General features: G+C 49.0%; 1 protein-coding gene across 3 annotated transcripts in view; it reads left to right on the forward strand.

Moving 5' to 3' along the window:
• The window catches only part of cers5 (ceramide synthase 5), a 146,298-nt gene that overhangs the window by 89,219 nt on the left and 33,448 nt on the right, over positions 1–23,631 (forward strand). For all 3 annotated transcript variants that reach the window (XM_085972900.1, XM_085972901.1, XM_085972902.1), the window contains exons 7-8: positions 14,960–15,088; positions 21,612–21,718. In XM_085972900.1, the coding sequence (XP_085829026.1) occupies positions 14,960–15,088; positions 21,612–21,718 (236 nt within the window). The remainder of the gene's footprint in view (positions 1–14,959; positions 15,089–21,611; positions 21,719–23,631) is intronic.

The raw sequence follows: 23,631 nt of genomic DNA on the forward strand, positions 1-23,631 counted from the left end.
TATCCCTTCATTTCCCCTAGAGTCCAAAAATCTCTCTATCTCGGCCTTGAATATACTCAACGACTCAGCATCCACAGCCCTCCAGGGTAGGGAATGCCAAAAATTCACCACCCTCTGAGTGAAGAAATTTCTCCTCATCTCAGTCCTAAATGGCCGACCCCTTATCCTGAGACTATGACCCCTGGTTGTAAACTCTCCAGCCAGGGGGGAAACAACCTCTCGGCATCTACCCCGTCAATGGCTGCACAACTTCTTTAGGATTGATGTGGTACAGGAAAGAATTTGAAGCCGTACATATTGTTTGCATTATTATTCATTCTCTGGCTGCTAGGCCACTTCAGGAGGCAGTTCAGAGACGACCACTTTAGTGTGGGACTGGATAGGCCAGACTGGGCATGTTTCCTCTTGCGACAATCCGATCGGGTCATGGGTCACTTTTTTATATAACTGAATTCAAATTCTTAAACTGCCATGGTGGGATTTGAACTCTTGGGCCCAGAAATTCGGTTGGTAGCGCCAGCGATTAGCGCCTAAAGAGCCCGAGAATTGGGGCGTTACCCAATGTTCGGGCGGGCGCAATGAAGATAGCGACACCTCCCATATTGACTATACATTTAACGCCTGCGCTAAGTGTTAGCGCGCGTGCGCAGGCAGATCATGACATCATTTCAGTGTGCAACGCCTTTTAGGTGCCCCTGACCGGATATTCGGTGGCGCCCGGAACCTTTGCGCCTAGCGCTATTAGTGACGATTCAATGGAACGTTACCAGGCCCTTCTCGGAGTCGGGGGGGCGCTATTTAAAGGGGACCGCTCTCGTATAAAAGCTGCAGCCACTTGGCCTGTTCATTGTGATCGTTGCTGGAGAGAGTTGGTGAGCTACTGTGGAGCAGATTTTTTTGAATTTAGCTTTAGAATACTTGGGACCTTCAAACCTGTCTGGAGCAGTTGGAGCGCTACGCCTAACAGCGTTTTGACCGACTGGCATCGGAATGGGAGCTGCTTTGGAGGGCCACGTCCTCATGGCCGGACACTGTGAAGGGGCAGAGAGACGGCGGGAGAGAGGGCCGGGATTGGCCAGAAGGAGGAGGGGCAATGGAGGTCGGCCAATCCGAGGGTACGCTGCGAGGGTATTCAGGCAGCAGGTGTCATACCTTGACATGTCGGAGGAGCAGTGTGTTCGAAGGCTCCGATTCGGTAAGGAGGTTGTATCTGAGCTGTGCCACCTGCTTGCTAAGGATCTGCAGCCGCGTCTACGGTGCAGGACCTCTCTGTCGGTGGCCGTTAAAGTGACTGTTGCCCTCAATTTCTATGCCAGCGGATCCTTTCAGTTAGCCACTGGGGACATTGCGAATATCTCTGTTTGCAGTCCATTGTTGCGTCCGGCAAGTGACAGCTGCCCTTTATAGAAGAATGCGTCAATTCATCACCTTCCCTCTGACCCTGGAGAAGCAGGCTTCTCTGCCATTGCAGACTTCCCCACGGTGCAGGGGGTGATTGATTGCACACACGTGGCTTTGCGGGCGCCATTACTGAATGCTGAGGACTTCCGCAACCGCAAGGGGTTCCACTCCCTCAATGTGCAGCTGGTCTGTGACCACCGCCAAATGATCATGGCAGTCAACGCCCAATTCCCAGGGAGCAGCCACGATGCCTTCATCCTGCGGCAGACCTCAGTTTGTGATCTTTTTGAGGGGCCGGCTCGCCCACGAGGCTGGCTTCTTGGGGACAAGGGCTATCCTCTCTGCCCATGGCTCATGACACCACTCCGTTTGGCCGCCACCCCAGCAGAAGAGCTGTACAACAGCAGCCATCAGGCGACCAGGAACATTGTCGAGCACACTATTGGTGTGCTCAAACAGCGCTTCCGCTGTCTAGACTATTCGGGGGGAGCCCTGCAGTACTCGCCGGAGCAAGTGGGTCACGTCGTCGTCTGCTGCATGCTCCACAACTTGGCGATTCGATGCACCCAGCTAATGCTAGCTGTCCCTCAAGGTCCAGCAGAGCAGGAGGACGAGCATGCGGAGGAGGAGGAGGAGGAAGATGGGAGGGCTCCTGAAAGTGGAAGGCCCATCCGTCAGAGGCTCATCAGGACTCTGTTCGAGGCCCCTCTGGCGGAATGATGGGTGTCATTCGTCCTGCGCACTTCGGATCTTTGAAAGGCTCTGAAGGCCAGCATGACTGTAAATAGTTACGTGTAACATTGCAAATTAAAACTTTTCTTTATTGTCAAACAAGTTCTTCCTTCCAGCATAACAACGTCATGTCAACAGAAACCATAACTAACAAAATAACAGTTAACTTTTCAGCAAAGCCGCAAAACTAAACAAACCATTTCCAACAATCACAACAGGTGAGGGAGTTCTTGAATTTGGCCAAAGAAACGTCTCAGCACCTCCCTCTACTGCTGGCCCCTTGATGGAGAACGACTTCTCTTTCGCGGTCGGCCCCTTCCCTCCCTGCTGCTCCTACGTAATTGAACCCCAGTGGCGGGGTCAAGGCTGGGGGACGCCTGCTGACTGTGTGGAAGCGCAGAAGCCCCTGAGGGACGACCTCTGGTCTTGGAGGGTGCGGACGCAGGCTGCTTGATCTGAGCATGGCTGGAAGCAGTGTGCCCTGCAGGTGGTGGCAGCTGCACTGCAGACGTACCAGCGGTGGCATGAGCAATGTTCACCTGCTGAGAGAGGACACCTGCACCATGGTCGGACGACACACTGGCTCTCGGAGGGGACCGGTTCGGCTCATCCGCCACAATCGACTGCTCCACTGATTCCTGGCCTTGTATGGTACTGGAAGGGCCCGGGGTGATCCTAGCTGATGCAGATAGGGTGGCTGCAGTGAGAGTTCGCGTTGCCTCAATCTGGGTGTGGACGAGGCCAGCAAGTGACTGCGTGGCAGCAGTGAGGACCTGTGTGGCAGGTGCCAGTGCTTCGGAGAAGCCCTGGACAGTTCTTTCCATTGCTTCGGACAAGGCCGGAGCAGTCTGTTCCACTGCCTCGGACAAGCCCTGGACAGACCTTTCCAGGGATTGTCCGAAGCTCTGAACAGTCCTTTCCATAGCAGCCTCGACGCCCTGGACAGTCCTCTCCATTGCTGCTCCAAAGTCCAACACACACTTTACCAGTGTTTCTATCGACTGAGGCATCCTACCCACTGCAGCCATCAGCTCAGTGTGCCTGAGCCGGGCCTGGGTGCTCATTTCAGCCAGGCTACGCACCTCCTCTGCACTCTGTGCAGCAGTCATCACTCCCTGCCTTGCCCTCCGGGGAGCCGGTGGCTGAACTTGCCTACCCCCCCTTGCGTTCCTGCAGGCCGCTTGTTCCGGCAACTGGCTCATCATCAGAGCCCCCCTCCCCTCCAGGGAGCTACTATCCCCAGTCTGCAGATGTGTTGGCTCCCCTGAGGTTGGAACGGATGCTCCGGCTTCCTCCTGATCCTCTCCTCCGGAGGCACTGGCACTGGCAGCTTCAGGGCACTGGCAGCTTCAGGGCCCGGACCCCGAGCTGGTGATGCAGCATCTGAAAGCAGGGAGGTGGAAGAGTGGCTTTAGCAAAAGGACAGGTTGGCGGCAAGGCATGCCAGATTGCAGCAAGGCTCTGACATGGCTGCACACTGAGAAAGCATGCTGGCGGGGGGACCAAGTGGAAGGAGACAGCTGAAAAAGGTGAGAGCCTTACCCTCGCTGTCGACAATGGGGTCGGCAGCTGCAGTGGTAACAGGACCACTCAGACGTCCTCCAAGAATCTGGTGCACTCTCTCCTCGAGATCCGTGAGAGTGACCACTTGTGGAGGTCCGCCACCGGCTCGACGCTGGTCCTTGCGGATCGTCGCCAGCTTGGACTGCAGGGGAAAGAAGGGGAAGTTCTGTTACATGATGCCTTGAGAGATCATCTCATGCCCCCCATGGTGCAAGGGCCCTTACATGTGGCCTTGAGTGAAATGTCCATGTGTGTGCCCAAATAGGGCCATGGGTGCTTGCTGCCAGATGGCCATTGGGGCATCATGGCAACAGGGTGCGCCAAGTCAGGTGCAGATGGAGGGAATCAGAAGTTTGCATAAACAACACTCACCCTAACGACCCGAGTGAGGTCGTTGAATTTCTTCCTGCACTGAACAGGGCTCCTGGTCGCCATGCTGCTGGAGTTGACCCTCTGAGAAACATCGCTCCACGCTTGGCGGTACTCCTTTTGATTCGGCCTCCTGCCATTGTCAGGATACAGAACATCTCGACGGCGCTCCACTGCGGACACCAACTGGTTCAGAGCCTCAGTGCTGAAGCGCCTCAATCCCCTTTGGGGGCGATGCAACCCAATATCGCGCCAGGCGGCTAAGTTTCGTCTGGCTATAAACTTTGCGCAGCGCCAGTTCTAACGCCTCAAGCGGGGCTATACCCAATTTCTAGGCCTTGTTCTCCTGGATTATTAATCCAGGCCTCTGGAATATTAGTCCAGTAACCATAATCACCTGTGCTACTGTAGCCAGATTGAAGTGGGTTTGATACCACTGCAACCAAGAAATTGGATTTGGGGTTTGTCTCCAGCTTTTTCCATACGGGGAGTGCCCAAATGCCAGTCTGGGAGAGGTGGGTGGGACAGCTCTGCTTACTTTTGTGCATCTTTAGTGGTGAGCTGCAGAATGGCATTTTCAGAGGCTTTGTAAGGGAATGGCATGTTTTTCCCGCTGCTCAGTGGGTGGGAGGGGAATGTAAACTTGTGCATCTTCAGTTTTCGGCCCTACCTCCTGAATGGTGCTTACCACTGTTTTGTGCTCTCCTAAACTGTCTGTCCTGTGCAGTCTAGCATTACAGCTATGCTCTCAGATGGCTTATACAGATTCCCATCACTAATGCAAACTACTGTGCAAAGCAAACCAAACTGTGTATTCGAAAACGACCTACTTTGCTCTAGATTCAAAGGAACTGGCTTCATAATGTTCCCTACACAGCAAGTGTCCGCTGTGGCTCAGTGGGTAGCACACTCTCCTCTGAGTCAGAAGGTTGTGGGTTCAAGTCCCACTCCAGGGACTTGAGCACAAAATCTAGGCTGACACTCCAGTGGAGTGCTGCACTGTCGGCGGTGTCGTCTTTCCGATGAGACATTAAACCGAGGCCCTGTCTGCTCTCTCAGGTGGGCGTAAAAGATCCCATGGCACTATTTGAAAGAAGAGTTATCCCCGGTGTCCTGGGCCAATATTTATATCTCAATCAACATCACTAAAAACAGATGATCTGCTCATTATCACATTGCTGTTTGTGGGAGCTTGCTGTGCGCAAATTGGCTGCCGCGTTTCCCACATTACAACAGTGACTGCATTTCAAAAAGTACTTCATTGGCTGGAAAGTGCTTTGAGACGTCCGGTGGTCGTGAAAGACGCTGGAGAAATGCAAGTATCTAGAATGCGTAGAAATGTTGGGGGGGTAATGTTGCTCCGTAAGCTAGCCTGCCTCCCCAATGCGTGGCCCACTCAAAATCCACGCATGCGCAGTTTGTGCATTTAAAAGCCGGTGAGCCGGCTGCGCAGGAGCTCCAGACGGCTGCGCAGCTTAAAGGGAAGATTGACACGCGGTATCTACAATGGAAAAGCCGGTGAGCGGCCTGCGCGGGACTTTACAGATAATGGCCGCGCCGCTTAGCGGGACCATTGGTTGTGGGCTGCCTTTTTATATAATGGGCCGTATTTTCCGATCGGAGGCCTCCGCTCTGGAAAAATCTACGAACTTACCTGAGTGCTCCCGAGATGCGTATAGTTCCGCTCCTGGGCCTCTCCAAACTCCAAGTGCGCAGGGCCCACATATCCCAGAGGCGCAGGCGGTTCGCAAGCGTCCCTGGGATCACGTGGGCCATGGGGAGCCAATAGGAGAAGGAAATCTCCCGTCATACACTTGACAGATAGACCTGTCAAATATATGAATGGAGATCACCCCAAAAACACTAAAACATTAAATACATTTTTTTTTAAAACCATCCTTTTTAAAATTAGTTGAAATTACAATAAATTAAATATTTTAAACAAAAGTTAAATTTTTTGAAAAATAGTTTTTTACAGGGCTAAAAATAAACTTACCTTTTGTAAAGTATTTTTAAATAGAAACATAGAAACATGGAAGATAGGAGCAGGAGTTGGCCATTCGGCCCCTCAAGCCTGCTCCGCCATTCAATGCGATCATGGCTGATCATCCAAATTCAGTACCCTGTCTCTGCCTTCTCCCCATATCCCTTGATCCCTTTAGCCTTAAGAAATATATCTAACTCCTTCTTGAATATATTTAATGAATTGGCCTCAACTGCCTTGTGTGGTAGAGAATTCCACAGGTTCACCACTCTCTGGGTGAAGAAATTCCTCCTCATCTCTGTCCTAAATGGCTTACCCCTTATCCTTAGACTGTGACCCCTGGTTCTGGACTCCCCCGCCATCGGGAACATCCTTCCTGCATCTAGTCTGTCTAGTCCTGTTAGAATTTTATAAGTTTCAATGAGATCCCCTCTCATTCTTCTAAGCTCCAGCGAGTATAAGCCCAATCGACACAATCTCTCCTCATACGTCATTCCTGCCATCCCAGGTGATAAATGATAAATGAGTGGGGGAAAAAAATGTTTTTAAAAACACTTTTCAGCTCTTATCCTGGTAAAAGCAGGCCTTGCGCCTGCTTTTACCAGGCGTAAGATTTCTAAGGGTTTTCTGCGGGCGGAGAGTCTCCAGAAAGTGGAACTCTCCGCCCGCAGAGGCCCTTCTCCAGGGCAGACGTCTGATCTGTCAAGAGCATGCTTGACAGATTGGAAATGCCGGTTTTCAGTGCATGCCTGAAACCGGCATTTCCAATGTCCCTACGGGTGGGTACACAGTGCGTACACACCCGTAGGGATCGGAATATACGGCCCAATGTTTTGAGCGTGAGCCATAGGTGGTCTGCACTCTTAACTGAGTGTGTGCACTCTGAATGGTCTGAGAGTTTAAGTTAAGAGCTGATGTATTTTTTTCACTTCGCATATGCTAATTGTCTGGCCCAAAAGCAAAATAATATTTTTTTAAATGCTGCTGTAAAAGTTGACTAGACTGGAAAATTAATCTCTGTCACAAGCAGCAATGCAGTTTAGGTTAAAATCCGCATCCGAGGATTCTTTGTGTTATGTAGCCCATGGCTATGAGGGCTGCTTAAGGAAATTCATTTTGTTTTTGAACGTAATTGGTATCCAGTAATATTCAGTAAATAAATTCTCGGAAAGGGATGGCTCGGAGTGCTGTGACTCTACTAATACACTAATTGCAACTTCAATCCCCAATAAATTCGTTTTGGTGGAACTTAATTTTGATTGATGTTAAACATTGAAATCCCTTTCCTCATTAAAAGCTCCCAACAAGTTCCCTGATGACTCTTGAGTTTATCCAGTGACTCAGTGAATCATACAGAGCAGGAAGGCCCCAGGTTTGATCCCGAGTCGGCAGTGAAGTAGTTGATCTCCGCAGGGATATCTACGCTTGACAAACCTCGCAGAATTCTTTTAGGTGGTATCTGACATGGAGAAAAATGCAGTGAATGTAGTGTCCCTGAACTTTGGGAAAACCTTTGACATGGTACCACATGGGAGATTACTATAAAGGCATAAGTGGGTAACTGTGTCCCGCAGGGTTCAGTTCCAGGGCCACTTCTGTTCACAGTGGCATTCACAATGTCCATAAGTGCGAGATGTTACATCCAAGGGGAGCAATTTTGTTTGGCGGGGTGGGAGGGCCAAAAGAAAAGCTGGGAAATTTCAGCGGGCAATTCGCCCTCCGGCTGTCTTTTGCACACTTCCTCCGAGCTAGTTACAGAATGGGAAAGAACATGAATCCATGCCTCTTCCTGCCTGTCTTTTGCGATGGGTTGGTGCAGATCACGCTCCAGAGTGGGTCGCTTTTTGTTTAAACCAATAAAGGAAGCGGTTTAAAATGGCTCCTCTCAATGTTTAAAGTAAAACTAGCATCTTTGGTTTGGATAGGGTCTTGTGACCAGTCAGCTGCATGTCATATGAATCTAATATTTGATTAATTCATTTCAAGCCAAGATAATTAAAGACCGTATGCAAGCTAAATGATCTCCGCTCCGAAATAATCACGTGCGTAACCTCTGTTGCTGCATTTTTAGCTCTGACTTGGTTGTGCCTTTTAAAGTCATTTAACATCCAATTAGTGCTGGTTCCTGCCAGAAACTAAGCGGAGAAGTTCGGAGATCCAATCTTGGCTGTAGTCAAAAACCTCGCAATTCAAGTTTAATCAGCTAATATTTGTAGTGTGGGTTTTATATGCTGCTGCAGATAAAATTAAATATGTAAAATGTGCATTGATCTCAACTACAAAGTGATGTACACCCAGAAACGCTAGAAAGTGATCAGTTTTTACAATTTACTTCTATCCATTTTTTTTAATTCCCGCTTTTGAGTTTCCCAGGACACCCTGAGAAGGTTAGCTGGTGACTCGCTGGGGCTCTGGACATTCCACACCGAGTCTGGCTCCTGGCAGACAGCACAGGGTGACATTTTTTTCTTTTTAACCTCTCTCTCTCTCTCTCTCTCTCTCTCTCTCTCTCTCTCTCTCTCTCCTTTTTATGCCCCCCCCCCCCCCCCCCCCCCCTCTCTATCTCTTCCTCCCCCTCCGCAAACTCCTAAATGCTAAATGTGTTAAATGCTTGGTTCCTACTTTGTTCCTCCCCACAGCCAATTATGGTTCCGGTCAGTAGCTCATTGTGTTTGGAGTTGCAGATGTGGCGCATTGTCCTACACTCAATGGGATGAGCTGTTGGGCGAAATGAAATCCTACCAGTGACAGTGTGTGAAGTCTGGTTGCTCAATGGCGCATTGCATCAATAGCGCCGCACCCTCCCTGGGCCCCGATCCCGCTGCTGGTCCACGCTGTGCCCCTCCTGGACCTTGACCTCGCTGCTGGGCTCGTCCTCGCTCCTGGGTCCCGGCCTCGGACGTGAATGATGTTGTCTCTCACGGGATCAAATTAGCACTGATATTCTCGCGATCCCTGGGCCAACAGCGAGGTCGGGAAGACCACAATGCATCCTACGAAACCCAGGCAGAGGGGACCTGCGGGAAGGAGGGAGGAGGACAGTAGCAGTATGTGTGTGTGCTAGGCCGTTGTAGCAGAGCCTGGTCTCCAATTGTCTTGGATCCCCTTGCCACTGGACCAAGACCTTGCTCTGTCAAGCTCGTGTGGTAGCTGGTGTGCAACGGCCACCCCATGTTAAAAGAATTCACACACGGGCATCTTCCACCCTTTAACTGTAGGTCCTGCATTGGACTCATCAGTCACCTGAGAACTCATTTTTAATGTGGAAGCAAGTCATCCTCGGTTCCGAGGGACTGCCTAAGATTAGATGCATTAATAGTGTGGGCTGGTGAGATCTGGGTTATCCTCAATGAGGACATCTGGCACACGGGAATGCAGCTGGTTGGCTCCCCAACACCCTGTGCCATAGACTTGCACACGAGGTCCCAATCTTGGCAGTGCTGCTGTGAAGAGGTGTTGGGTGGACGCTCAGTATTTCCCAACAGGACGGAAGAAGAACTAGTTTCCCTCCCAGGCTGCTTTTGCTTCCCTCTTTCGCTTAGCTTTCCTTCTTCCTGGCTTTGGAGCAACACTGGCGGATATCTAAGAGCAGGTTAGCCACCCTCCTGGCTGGGAAAGATGCACAATGTAGGGAAATCCAGAGAGGCCGCGGATAAGTTGTTTTAAGAGAGGGTGTCACACCAATGTTCCCTTTAAGTTGCGCGGCTGCACAGATCTCTGGAGCTCCCGCGCAGCCGGCTTTTCAATGAGGAAAAAACACGCATGCGCGGTATTTTGAATGGGCCGCGCAGCCCCTTAAATGTTTTGCGACTATACGAGACTAGTTTGCCTCAGAACCTCCCATTTTAAAAAAAATAAAAGAGTGCGTGACACAATGTTCCCGTTAATTTTTTTTGGGTGCGCACCCAAAAAAAATTAACGGGAACATTGTGTCACGCACTTTTTTTTTTAAATGGGAGGTTCTGAGGCAAACTAGTCTCTTATAGTCGCAAAAAATCTCACTAGTGGTACAGGTCAGAATGGACATTTTGTGGGGGTGGAGTGTGTATGTTCTAGATTGTGTTAGAAACTGCTAACAAACTCCTACCGTCTCCACCTTCTGTCCAATAAACTGTACTTCAAGCGGAGACTAAACCCCTTTTGTCACAGGTGCTGTGTGGCCGGTTGCTTCAGCTTCCTGCTATTTCTGTCTTGTACCTATTGTTTGCCATTTGTTCATGCTGCTGCCATTTCTTGCTGACTGATTCTTTCATCTGCAGTTGACTGAGCCGCTTCCTCTTGGCTTGCTTTGTTTTCTTTATCACCACCATTTTTCCACCTCGCTATCCATTCCCCGCTCGTAGCCACGGCTATTTGCGCTGACCTCGCTGTGTGTGCCTGCTGACCTAGGAGTCAGCGTTTGTACAGTGTGTTTAGAGTTATGTTCAGCATTTTGTGCATTTACTTTGCCCCTTTTTAGCCTTTGTGCTTAATTAGCTTCCTCTTTTTAATCCTGATCACGTGGGGGTGTCTCTAGCTGTGAAAAGTTTAGATTTCTTATTTGCGTTAGCTGTCCAGAAGCTTAAACCAAGTACAGGAAACTCTCTCGTTTAAACGGCACCTAAACTATCCGGAATTCTCTATTAACCGGCAAAATTCTCACTCTGAAAACAACACCTCAATAACCGACAATGTTGCCGAGTCCGAGTCTCCCGCGGTGGCCGAGTTAGTCAGTGGGGGTAGTTCTCCAAACTGCCACTACTCGGCTTCTTGGCGCTGTCGGCAGTCGGAACTCCTCAATAACAGGAGTCGGACTCTCCCGCGCTGCCGGTAGTCTCTTCTGATCCACCATTTTACAGGTGTGTCTCCCACGCTGCTGGTAGTCATTGCATTGCATTATCCTTAACTGGCAGTACTGTACTTAATCAAGCATCTTCCACCATCCATTTAACACAACATTCTGTAGGTGAGTTCCCAATTACTGCATACTGCATATTTTTTTTATTTTTCTTTGTTAAAAATAGCCTCGGTAGATAACCCTCTCCCTCATCCGGAATTTTTGGTCAACCGGCAACACGCCGGTCCCGTCGGTGCCGGATACCAAAGAGTTTCCTGCATTATGGGATTCGGAATGCTGTCTCGGCTCCTTGAACTTGGGAGACTGCAGCACATTTGTATTTCCGTCGTATAAATTTTCTGAAATTGCATACCAAGGAGAGGCATTTTTTTTTTTTTTTTAAGCAGTGGGCTGGATCAGTCTGCATGCTATCGCTGTGGGCGGGAGGTTGTGTGTTTATGCTCGTGATTGCCCACGCGATAGTTCCAGTTCATAGCATTGTGTTCAGTGGGAGGTGTTTCAACAGAGGTTAGGCACTTGCTCTCTGGAATATCTCCCAGGCAGCGTTGTAAAAGCCTAGGGCAGGCCTTTTTGTAGGTTAGCTCTCTCCTCCCTCCCCCCACTCATTCCCAGACTGTGAATCATCATCATCATCATCATCCTAGCTTGGCATTCCAAAACCACAGGCCTTAGGAGGCCTGTTTACGCCAACACCTATAGGTGTGTCTTCTATTGCGGTCTCGGTGCGTGTTGTCAGATTTGGTCTGCAGTGGGCGATGAACAGGCGTCACAACTAAACTTATCTGACTCGACTCCATTGAGCGTGAGAGGAAGAGCCAGAATTGGTAGAGGGAGAGGAAAATAGAAATGGATGCAAACTCTTAATCATATAAATTCAAATGACTTGAATTGTGCTGGTTTCTGACTGTGTGTACCAGATGTTGATTGCACTCTCTTGACTTGGAAACTACAAACGGCATCACCTGGAGTGGGACCGAGTGCAGACTAGAAGTTCATGGCTTTGATTCCTAATCGGAGTTGGTTGATTGTGGCTGGGGCATCAATTCGGGTGCCACGATTTGGCCTCTCAATTAGGGACCGTGAAAATGAGCTCGAGGCCTAGGCTGCAAAGAAACTTTGGCTGTGAAATGACACCACAGGCTACCATCGTAGGAACAATGGCCCCGATATTTACTGGGGTGGGTCTTGTGAGGGGAGGGAAGGGGTTAAGTTTTGGCAACCTGGGTTAAAATGACCCCCAATAACACAGCTGTCAAATTCCCCTCTCTGCTATTTTAGCAGAAGCATGAACCCATATACATAGCGTCCGGCGGTAAGTCAGGGGGCGCTACCGAAGATCGCGGCCGGGACGCTGCGCCCGGTGATGATGTCATTTCGGGCAAACGTTTCTTGCACTAGTAAGCCACGGCACTATTTCAGCGGCTGTTTGTAAATTGGGCCAGTGATGATGACAAGTTCAGACGTATGAAAGTCACTTCCAGTCCTCTTGTTGTACTTGTTTCATTTTTTAAGCCATATAAGAATTCTTCTCTCTTCCTCCCCACCCCCCCCCCCCCCCCCACCCCCATTTGCATCAATTTCTCTGCATCATGGCCTTGCTGCTACTAGATGGCACGAGCTCCCAGAATACAGTTCACATTTTGTTAGAGAGAAAACGTAAGAATCATTTTTAATCCAGTGTTTTAACCACTTTTCGTCAAAAGTTTGACTCAATCTCCTGAAGTCTTGTGATTTTTAACTGCAGATGGTGACATTGTCGCTCATCTGAATCCGAAAATGTATAAAGTTTTTTTGTAGAACCTTAAATAAAAAAACTAAAAGATTAAATGAATGAATGTAATAAAAACAGAAAATGCTGGAAACACTCAGCAGGTCAGGCAGCATCTGTGGAGAGAGAAACAGAGTTAACGTTTCAGGTCTGTGACCCTTCATCAAAGTGACCAAAGGTCATCGAGCTGAAACGTTAACTTTGTTTTACTTAACGTTAACAGATTTCCAGCATCCGCAGTATTTTGCTTTTGTATTGAATGAATGAATGTTTTGTTTGTAACATTGAATTTTCACCTGGATTAAATGAGTAAGTTTGTGGGAGTTTTTAAGTTTAAATGCTGAAAATTAACACTCCCATTACTGTAGACTTTTTCCCAGTCTGAGACAGCGAGGGCTAGTTAAGGGAAACTGCACCTAATGCATTTATTTGTACTTGTTCAAAATGGTGCAGACTTCACCTACAGGGAAGGCTGGAAACACACAGCAGGTCAGTCAGCATCGGTGGAGAGAATGGGGTCGGTCCCTACCCGGTGTCGACTGGCTGTTCAAATCACACAGCGCCAAAGGAGGCCATTCGGCCCATCATGCCTGTGCTGCCTCCACAGATGCTGACAGCCCTGCTGTGTTTTCCCATTTTCACAGTTTCACAGAAACCCCACAGTGCAGATAGAGGCCATTTCGGCCCATCGAGCCTGCACCGACACATATCCCACCCGATCCCCATAACCCCTACACCAACACATATCCCACCCTATCCCCGTATTTAATCCCTCTAACACTAAGGGTCAATTTTATCATAGCCAATCAACCTAACCTGCACATCTTTGGACTGTGGGAGGAAACCGGAGCACCCGGAGGAACCCTGTTTATTGCATGGATTCCAGCATCTGTGATATTTGTGCTTTCCGTTGAGACTATACACGTCGTGATTTTGACGGGTTGTTTTTTCTTCAGGGGTTTTTTGGTCAAAAACCACCAAAGGTAACAGAATTGCTTGTGTTTCGTTGTATATTCCTGATCTTGAACACTGCAAATGTAACCACTTTTATTTTGTGTGTGCCACTGTCCGGGTTCTATTGCTGAAGTGAATCAAGTTGACCTTCAACCCTGCGCAGTCCACATAGAATAACTCTTGGGTCAAGCTCTACTGTGGGGTGAATCTGGTCGTATTCCCTCATTGTCAAGTACTCCTCCTCCTCCCTGTCAATAGAACCAGTCGGTCAGTTGGTCCCAGGCTTCTGCCAATAACCAGGCACGAGGAGGTCATAGAGTCATAACGGCACAGAAGGAGGCCATTCGGCCCATCGAGTCCGTGCCGACTCTCTGTAGAGCAATCCAGTCAGTCCCATTCCCCCCGCTCTATCCCCATAGCTCTAAGTTTATTTCCCTCAAGTGCCTATCCAGTCTCCCCTTGAAAACATTGAGTGTCTCCGCTTCCACCACTTCCGTCGGCAGCGAGTTCAAGGTCCTCACCAATTACTGCGTAAAAAAGTTTTTCCTCACGTCCCCCCTGTATCTCTTGCCCAAAACCTTAAATCTGTGTCCCCTAGTCCTTGTACCATTTAACTAGTGGGAACAGCCTTTCCCCGTCTAGCCTATTCAAACCCGTCATGATCTTGTACACCTTGATCAAATCGCTCCTCAACCTCCTTTTGCTCTAACGAAAACAAATCCAGCTTCTCCAACCTATCCTTTGTAGCTAAGATCCCCCATCCCCAGAACCATTCTGGTAACAGGTGTGTGTGGTAACAGCCCTGGGTGGCTCTTCATTTACCACCCCCCCCCCCCCCCCTCTCAACCCTTCACTTTATACGCTGAGTTGCTTCTGCTTTGTGCCTCTCTGATCTGGCTGAAATTTGAAACACTCTGACGTAAGAAAACTACTAGGCACTTGGTCTAAGCGTTAAACAAAGCTTTAATCAACTGTTTTACAACATGGAGGTCTAGTTGTGTCCTTCACTAGTTCCTGTTAAGAATGTCCTGCGCAAGCTGGGCCCGTGCCCGAGTGTTTATACTCTCCCTGGACAGCGCCACCCGTAGGCCGCTCAGTATTATTTCATAAGTCTTTCTTTCATGAATGACTGACTGATTCATGTCACACTCCATGTGGAGAATCGTGGCCACAAATTCCTCCCCATGAGTCCCTGGTGTGGTACGTTGCTACACAGAGAAAAAGTAACTGTACAGCAGGAGGAGGAGGAAGAAGATAGTCCAGCTACTGTAGATCACTCCTATTCATATGGCGCAGTATCTGTACAAAGTGTTCAGTTAACAGTTGATTGATGCCCACCATTTTCTTGCAGGACTTTCTTATTATGTTTCTCCATCACCTTGCGACAGTTGGATTAATCACATTTTCTTACGTCAACAACATGTTGCGAGTCGGAACACTCGTCATGTGCCTTCACGACGCATCTGATTTCTTTTTAGAGGTGAGCCGATTCTGTTGTATTGTGACATTACTGTGTGGTAATCACTCCTGGGTGTCCATGATCCTCTATAGAGTCTCCTTGCATCAACGACACTTGGTTCTTGATGGATTTGCAGTGGTAATCTGTGAACGGCTTGAAGTGTGGGAAGCACTGACATTGGTAATGTGACAATTGTCGCCAGCACTGCACCAAAATGCAAAGAAAGCCCCCATGGAAAGTGAAAGCTGTAAATTGTTAAAGGAGGAAAATGCCATCGAGGCATGATTCTAAGGGCTCGAAATTTCCCTCGAGCCCCGTTTGGGTGCGAAATCAGAAAAGCTGGAAAAGTTAGGGCCAGGCGCGAACCTCTTCCAGCCTTTCTAAAATTCCCACCTTTTGCTCCAAGAGGGAGGTGGAGCAGTTACCTCCAGCACTGCACTTCCTTCTTGGAGCTCAAGGGGGGGGGGGGGAAGTTCGTGACCTGGGGCGCACGGTTCAGCAGCACCACCCACTGGGCCGCGAGGCGCTGACGCGTTGCAGGGGCTCTTCCCTGAATTAAAGGGACGGGCCCCACGCTGCGAACTTGGCAGTTTTTATTTAACTTACCTGCAGCAGCGGGGAGCGGGGGTGCCGCGCGATCAGCCCGGCACTTGAACAGACTGCCGGGCTGACCGATCACAGCACGGACCCTGCCTCCGGAGCAAAAAAAAAAAACATTTTTCAAAAAAGCCGACATTTTTTCCAGGGCGGCTGGCTGCCCCGCTCGCGTCCCTTTGCAGCGGTCGCTGCCATCACCCGGCGCTGCTGCAGGGAGCGAAGGGGAATTTTTCTGCTGGGGCGCTACCGGGGTAATGCGCCTGGAGATGACGTCATGATCTCTGGGCGCAACCTGGTAGCGCCGCCGCTAACCTCTGGCGGAATTTGGCAGGAGGCGCGGTCAGTAACCGCGGCCGGGTGAAAAGGCCTTTGCGCCCCATTAGTGCACCACCCCCCCCCCCCCCTAAATTTCCTGGTTCCGATAATGGTTATAAACGACTTGACCTTTGCTCCTGCAGTTTTCTAGGCCTGAGATTGCATGAGAATAGCGATAGCAAGCATTGCCCACTCTAATTAAAGGCTCACCGCTGCCACCTCGTTTACTAACAACAAATTGGATGTAGGTGGGAGATGAAGGTGCACATTAAATGTTCTTGAAGTGAGCATCTCAAAATCAAAGGGAAACTGAAGTTTGGACTTTTATCCTGCAGAATCTGAAGTTTCCACCCATCTAATGTTTGATTGCGAGGCTTGTTTTCTGTGTGTGCCAGGATCAATTCAACTTTTTAAAATTTGTTTATGGGATGTGGGCGCCGCTGGCAAGGCCAGCATTTATTGCCTGTCCCCTAGTTGCCCTCGAAGGTGGTGGTGAGCCTCCTTCTCGAACCGCTGCAGTCCATGTGGTGAAGGTGCTCCCACAGCGCTGTTGGGGAGGGAGTTCCAGGATTTTGACCCAGCGACGATGAAGGAACGGCCGATATATTTCCAAGTCAGGATGGTGTGTGACTTGGCGGGGAACTTGGAGGTGATGGTGTTCCCGTGCGCCTGCTGCCCTTGTCCTTCTAGCTGGAAGAGGTCGTGGGTTTGGGAGGTGCTGCCGAAGAAGCCTTGGTGAGTTGCTGCAGTGCATCTTGTAGATGGTACACACTGCAGCCACAGTGCGCCGGTGGTGGAGGGAGTGAATGTTTAAGGTGGTGGATGGGGTGCCGATCAAGCGGGCTGCTTTGCCCTGGATGGTGTCGAGCTTCTTGAGTGTTGTTGGAGCTGCACTCATCCAGGCAAGTGGAGATTATTCCATCACACTCCTTACTTGTGCCTTGTAGATGATGGAAAGGCTTTGGGGAGTCAGGAAGTGAGTCACCCGCTGCAGAATACCCAGCCTCTGACCTGCTCTTGTAGCCACAATATTTATGGTTAAGTTTCTGGTCAACGGTGACCCCCCCAGGATGTTGATGGTGGGGGATTCGATGGTAATGTCATAGAATGTCAAGGGGCAGTGGTTAGACTCTCACTTGTTGGAGGTAGTCATTGCCTGGCACTTTGCTACTTGAAGTATTGTATGACTTTTGTCCCCATAAATTTCGACCCCAGTGAACCACCACTTGTCCAACCTTGCTGAGACTAGGGTGGAAGCAGCTGTACAAGCAGGATGTTTGCTCAATGCCTTCTTATGGTGATGTGATGTGACGTGACGGACTTAGAATTCAGTGTGTGGGATTGCAAGTGCCAATTGACATAGCATATTGAGGCTGAGTGCACTGCAGCTCCTAATAACCCTTCTGATGGGCCTTGTGTGGGTGGCACATAGAGATCGCACACTGTCCTTTCAGCTCTGCGACCCGAATTTGAATTCAGTGAGTGGTTGAAATTCTCTTTTATCTATGCTAGCAGTGCGGGTTCTAAATGAGATGAGTTTAGATGGTCTCAATGCAGTTTTTTCCATTGGCACCAATCCATCTAACTGCCCATAAATACATGCAAATTGACAATCCCACAGGATTGTTGATCTGGATATTGAAAATACACACTTGTGCACTGGGAAATGCTCTTCGACGGTTGGGATTAGATACTTTTGGGGCCGAGTAGAGGGAGGCTTATTCTGCACCTGGCCTGGTGTGAGAATGCTTGATGCTGACGCTGTGCTTTGGGAGCTGTTTCCTTCTCCAGCACTGCCAAATCCCAAAATAAACTCTGGACAAAAATGTAAATGAGCTCGTCCAGTACAGGGGTTAAATAACACACATCAGCAAGGGCTGGAATCATTCCAAAAATAGTCATCCTTGGCCGACTCGCCAAAAGAAATAGCGCTGCTAGAGTGAAGACGAATGGTAATGAGGATATGTCACAGCTCTTTGCCAGGGTTTGTGCTGAGTTGAAAAATGCACTGAGCCGGTGCCTGATTTGAATCCAGAGTAGAGAAACTACAACAAGTACTTGCATTTATATCGTGCCCTTAGTGTTGTGCAATGTCTCGGTGCTTTACAAGGCGAGTGGCGGACACTGAGCAGGAAGTAAGGGAGGTGACTGAAGGCACAGTCAGAAGGTAGGTTTTTTGAGGGGGTTTTTGGAGATGTGCATAGAGGTAGCAGGGGTGGGGGCAGAGGACTTGGAAGTGCAAGGTTGAAGACTCTGCCGTGATGGTGGAGGGGTGAGGCAATGTGCAGTAGACAAGAGTCTGAAGAATTGCGGGGTGGGGGGGGGGTGGGGGAGGTGGCAGCTGAGGACGGTGTCGCATTGGTTGAAGACTGCAGCACTAGGGAGAGGCGAGACTGTTGAGGGGTTTGAAGTTGATGGCGTGGGGCCCCGGAAACCAGAGTTTGGTGAGAATGTGGGTGAATGGTGTGTGGGATCGGATGTGGTCTATGATCTATGACTGCGGGTTTCTGAATGAGTTGAAATTTGGGTCAGATGGAGCAGAGGAGGCTGCTGGAATATGTTTGTTTAAGAAAAAACATTTCAGGTGAGGTTGGGGGGGGGGGGGCGGGGGCGGGGGTAATGTAGACCCATCGTTTGAGGTGGCCGACAGCAGGTGGTTAGACTGGGATTTAGAGTTCCGCTCCAAGTCGGACAGGACACCCAGGTCACGCACCTGCAGGTCCTGAATGAGGAGCCAGAGAAGGAGATGGAATCGGTAATAACAGAAAGCGCTGGGAAAAACTCGGCAGGCCAGGGCAGCATCCGTGGAGCGAGAAACAGAGTTAATGTTTCAGGTCGAAGACCCTTTGTCAGAACTGGAAAAAAGCAGGAAAAGGAATAGATTGTGAAGCAAGTTAGGGGTTGGGAAAAGGGGGAGGGGATAAAAGAACAATAGGGAAGGTCAGCAATAGGATAGAAAGCAGGGGAGGTTAAGAGATATTCAAGGCAAGAGGAGGTGGTAATAGGACAGATTAAGGAACAAAGGATGGCTCTAGATGAGGTGTGAGTCCCTCGGAACCGAGGATGACTTGCTTCCACACTAACGATGAGTTCTCAGGGTGACTGATGAGTCCAATGCGGGGCCTACAGTCTCTGTCACAGGTGGGGCAGACGGTGGTTGAAGGGGCGGGTGGGTGGGGTGCTTGGGTTGACGTGCGCTGCCTGCGCTTGGTTTCCGCTTGCTCCCGGCGAAGAGACTCGGTGTTTGGCGCCTTCCCGGATGCTTCTCCTCCACTTTGTGCGGTCTAGGGCCCAGGGATTCCCAGGTGTCGGTGGGGATGTTGCACCTTTTTCAAGGAGGCTTTGAGGGTGTCCTTGAAGCGTTTCCTCTGCCCACCTGGGGCTCTTGCCGTGCCGGAGCTCCGAGTAGAGCGCTAGTTTTGGGAGTCTCGTATCGGGCTTGCGGACAATGTGGCCGTCCATCGGAGATGGAATCGGTGCCTGAAGTGTGGAGTTTCTAGTGGGAGCCAATCCGGATTGCTTTGATCTTGTCAGTGTTCAGCTGAAGAAAGTTCTCCCTCATTAAGCAACTGCTTGTAATCTGTCTGAAAAATGTATAAAGATTAATTCTGTACAAACCATTGTCCCAAGGTATTTGTAGATAGCCCGGTTCTGTGTGCGGCAACTCCTACAGATACACACTTAATTTAATGTTACATATTTTGGCAATTTCTCTGACTGAATTGTTTAGTGATGATCTCAACTGTGGGTGTTGAGCTTTGAGGGTTTGAGCAGGGGCTTGATGCAGAGATCGGACCGAGAGGAGAGAAATTGTTTCCACTTTGCAAAGCTGCTCTGTCTTGTAGCCTCTTGCATTGTTGTTGATTTAAGAGACATAATGGCTACCGAGCGCCTTCACATTCTCTGATCTCTCTGCCCAGCCCCTCAACCTTCTCGTCCCCTGACTTTTATGAGCGTCCCAATTTTGGGGGAAGCTACCGACCAAACTTTTGAAGTGGTTTGAAGTTTTGTCGGCGCTCATCAAACTGGTCTTTGGAAGATGTTTGCAATGGTGTTGAGCCATTTTACTTCTCCCCCCCCCCCCCCCCCCCCCCCACCCCCATTTCAAACTTTAAACTACAAAGTGACAAGATTGCAATTGGGGGTGGATTACATCTTCAAATTTGCCAATTGTGTCAGCCGTGGCTCAGTGGGCAGCACTCTCGCCTCGGAGTCAGAAGGTTGTGGGTTCAAGTCCCACTCCAGAGACTTGAGCACAAAATCCAGGCTGACACTCCAGGGCAGTACTGAGGGAGCGCTGCACTGTCGGCGGGGCAGTACTGAGGGAGCGCTGCACTGTCGGCGGGGCAGTACTGAGGGCGTGCTGCACTGTCAGAGGTGCCGTCTTTCAAATGAGATGTTAAACCTGCTCTCAGATGGATATAAAAGATCCCATGGCCCTATTTTGAAGAAGAGCAGGGGTATTATCCTCCGTGTCCTGGCCAATATTTATCCCTCAATCAACAGCCCAAAACAGACTGTCTGGCCATTATCACATTGCTGTTTGTGGGAGCTTGCTGTGTGCAAATTGGCTGCTACGTTTCCTACATTACAACAGTGACCACACTTCAAAAAAAGTACTTCATTGGCTGTAAAGTGCTTTGGGACATCCTGAGATCATGAAAGGTGTTATATAAAGTCTCTCTCAATTCAATTTTTCAATTCAATTCAAATGCTTTATTGGCATGAAAGTTTACAGGGAACCATATTGCCAAAGCTTACATAACAAAAAGTACAGTTTTCCAACATTCTGTAGGTGTCAAACAATTTTGACCTTCGTTGGGTACATACAATATTACTTTAAACAATATTAATTTAAACAGTCTTTGTACATCAGTGGGTATATTCAGTATTAATTTTAAACAGTCCTCAGGTTGTGACATGTTGTTACATATTTGGCACCAAGGTATGGTCTGTCTCCTTCTCCCAGGACTAATCTTAATTTTGACAGGTCATCCAATTCCTTGAAATCTGGGGTTGTTTGGCTGAGCTTGTCAAATAATATGTTTCTTGATGTGTTGAATTTTTCGCATTTTAGGAGGAAATGCATCTCTGTCTCAACCTCGCCGGCCAGACATTGTTTTGGGAAAGAGATAAGCCACCTGACATTTTCATAATGTCATCCAAATGACAGGGTGATGTATTGGGAGGGCACTTGTGTTACATTTGGTTGGTTGTAAAGAAACCAAGATTTGCCAACTACTCTCGTGTGCAGTGCTCACTTTTAATCTCTTTTTTTCCCTCCCCGGCACCCCCAATAAAATTTGGAGCATCAGTTTACAACCGGTGCTTTGTCTTTCTCATATAACTCTACATACAAGCTTTATGCAAAAATATATATTAAGGACACGTCCTAATTTTCAGGTAAGTCAAAGCTGGACTGAAATCAAATTCTGAGGGTTAATGCTGAGCTCTCTTAATCTCATGAATTCCAAGTGTACTGAGCGAGTGTGACGTTATTCACGGGTTGGAGAAGCTGGTCTTATTTTTCCATTTTGTGATGGTTTTCTAAGATGGCCTTGATTTCAACTCTCTTCCCATGAGCTCTGTATTACACCACACTAATGAGCTCCTTTGCTGTTTGTCTTTGCAGGCTGCTAAATTAGCCAATTATGCCAAGTATCAAAGACTTTGCGACTCATTATTTGTGATGTTTGGTTTTGTCTTCGTCGGCAGTAGGCTTGGCATTTACCCGCTCTGGTGAGTAAAAGCAGTATGTGGTGGTTTAGTGCATTGGGTTTGAAACTGGGGCCCTTGTGGGTGGGGGAGGAGGTCGGGTCTGCGAGATCTTCTGATTTCTATATTTGACTTGCAAGCATGTTATTTCTGACGCTGTATAGTAATTTCTTACAATTACAGTATTGTTTTCCTTTCTGGGTAGCTGACAAAGTTTGGAAAAACTACTGGCTTAGTGAGAATTCCATATTTATCTTTCTAAGTTTAAAAAAAAATCTGCATTGCGAATTAAATTTCTGTGTGTAATTTTACCTTAAAATATGCTCGACAACCATGTGCACATCTTGTGGATTATTACAGTGAAAGATGTTTGGGCATGTGGGAGAAATCTGTGTTCCTCTGTTTACGTCCCTTGTCTGTGACAATATTGAGATACACCTACTAGGGAAATTATGCTAAGCTCTCCCTCACTACATGACAATGATCCCCCTTTAGAAATCCAGTGGGCTCCAATTCTCCATAAACTGAAGGGAGCAATGATGTGGGGGGGAAGCAAGGGAATCTTCCTAATTCCTCTAGCAATTCTGCAGTAGACTCTTTCCCCTCTCCCGCAACAAAGGTCCCATACTATCCGCACCAACGACCCCTGCCCTTCACTCCAGAGCTCTGGCTCTGATTGACGGGCGTCCTGATGGAAGAGTAGAGATCAGTTTGATGGAAGGAACATTCGGTGGGTAGTTATTGGCGTGCGATCCCGCTCTGCCACCCGCCCAGGTGATGCCCAACACCCAGGAGCTCCGACACGGCAAGAGAGCCCCAGGTGGGCTGAGGAAACGCTTCAAGGGCACCCTCAAAGCCTCCTTGAAAAAGTGTAACATCCCCATCGACACCTGGGAATCCCTGGCCCAAGACCGCACAAAGTGGAGGAGAAGCATCCGGGAAGGCGCCGAACACCTAGAGTCAAGCCAAGCGCAGGCAGTGCAAGGAGCGCACGTCAACCCAAGCACCCCACCCACCCGCCCCTTCAACCACCGTCTGCCCCACCTGTGACAGAGACTCTCGGTCCCGCATTGGACTCATCAGTCACCTGAGAACTCTTTTTTTTAATGTGGAAGCAAGTCTTCCTCGGTTCTGAGGGACTGCCTAAGAAGAGGTAACAAAAATGAAAAGCTACCTGCCTGGTAGTTTATGTCATTACAGAACTGATCTCTACTCTTCCGTCACGGCTTCTGTCAATCACCACCATGACACTCAAAACATCATCCAGGATGATGTGAAATATCTCGACGACACGCCCACCCTCCCCAATTTCAACACTGACTTGTAGGTTTCTAACTTGCAACTCTCTCAGCAGACCGATTTTTGACACTTTGATTCATAATTCTTTGGTTGGTTAAAGCTGCTTAAACAATTTTCCAGCACCAACAGTTCAGATATTCAAATTCTCGCGCTAGGAATCGATTTTAGATATGTAGGGGGTCGATTTTCGTTTTTACCACCCGGGTGTTGAGCATCGCCTGGGCAGTACGCAGAAAGGAGAATCTGGTGGTGAGGACTGCAAGTCCCTGTTGAAATGGGAGCGGGTGGGCTTGGCATCAAGATAGTCCACATCATGGGTTGTCCTAATGAGAGATTGAGTAGACTAGGTCTATTTTCTCTAGAGTTTAGAAGAATAAGAGGTGATCTCATTGAAACATACAAAATTCTTACAGGGCTTGACCGGGTAGATGCAGGGAGGATGTTTCCCCTGGCTGGGGAGTCTAGAACCAGGGGTCACAGTCTCAGAATAAGGGGTCGGCCATTTAGGACTGAGATGAGGAGGAATTTCTTCACTCAGAGGGGGGTGAATCTTTGGAATTCTCTACCCCAGAGGGCTGTGGAGGCTCAGTCGTTGAGTATATTCAAGACAGAGATCGAGAGAGTTTTGGATATTAAGG

The sequence above is a fragment of the Somniosus microcephalus genome, chromosome 33, assembly GCF_052327205.1.
Source record: "Somniosus microcephalus isolate GS21.2 chromosome 33, FLI_Smic_1.0, whole genome shotgun sequence".
Taxonomy (NCBI): Eukaryota; Metazoa; Chordata; class Chondrichthyes; order Squaliformes; family Somniosidae; genus Somniosus; species Somniosus microcephalus.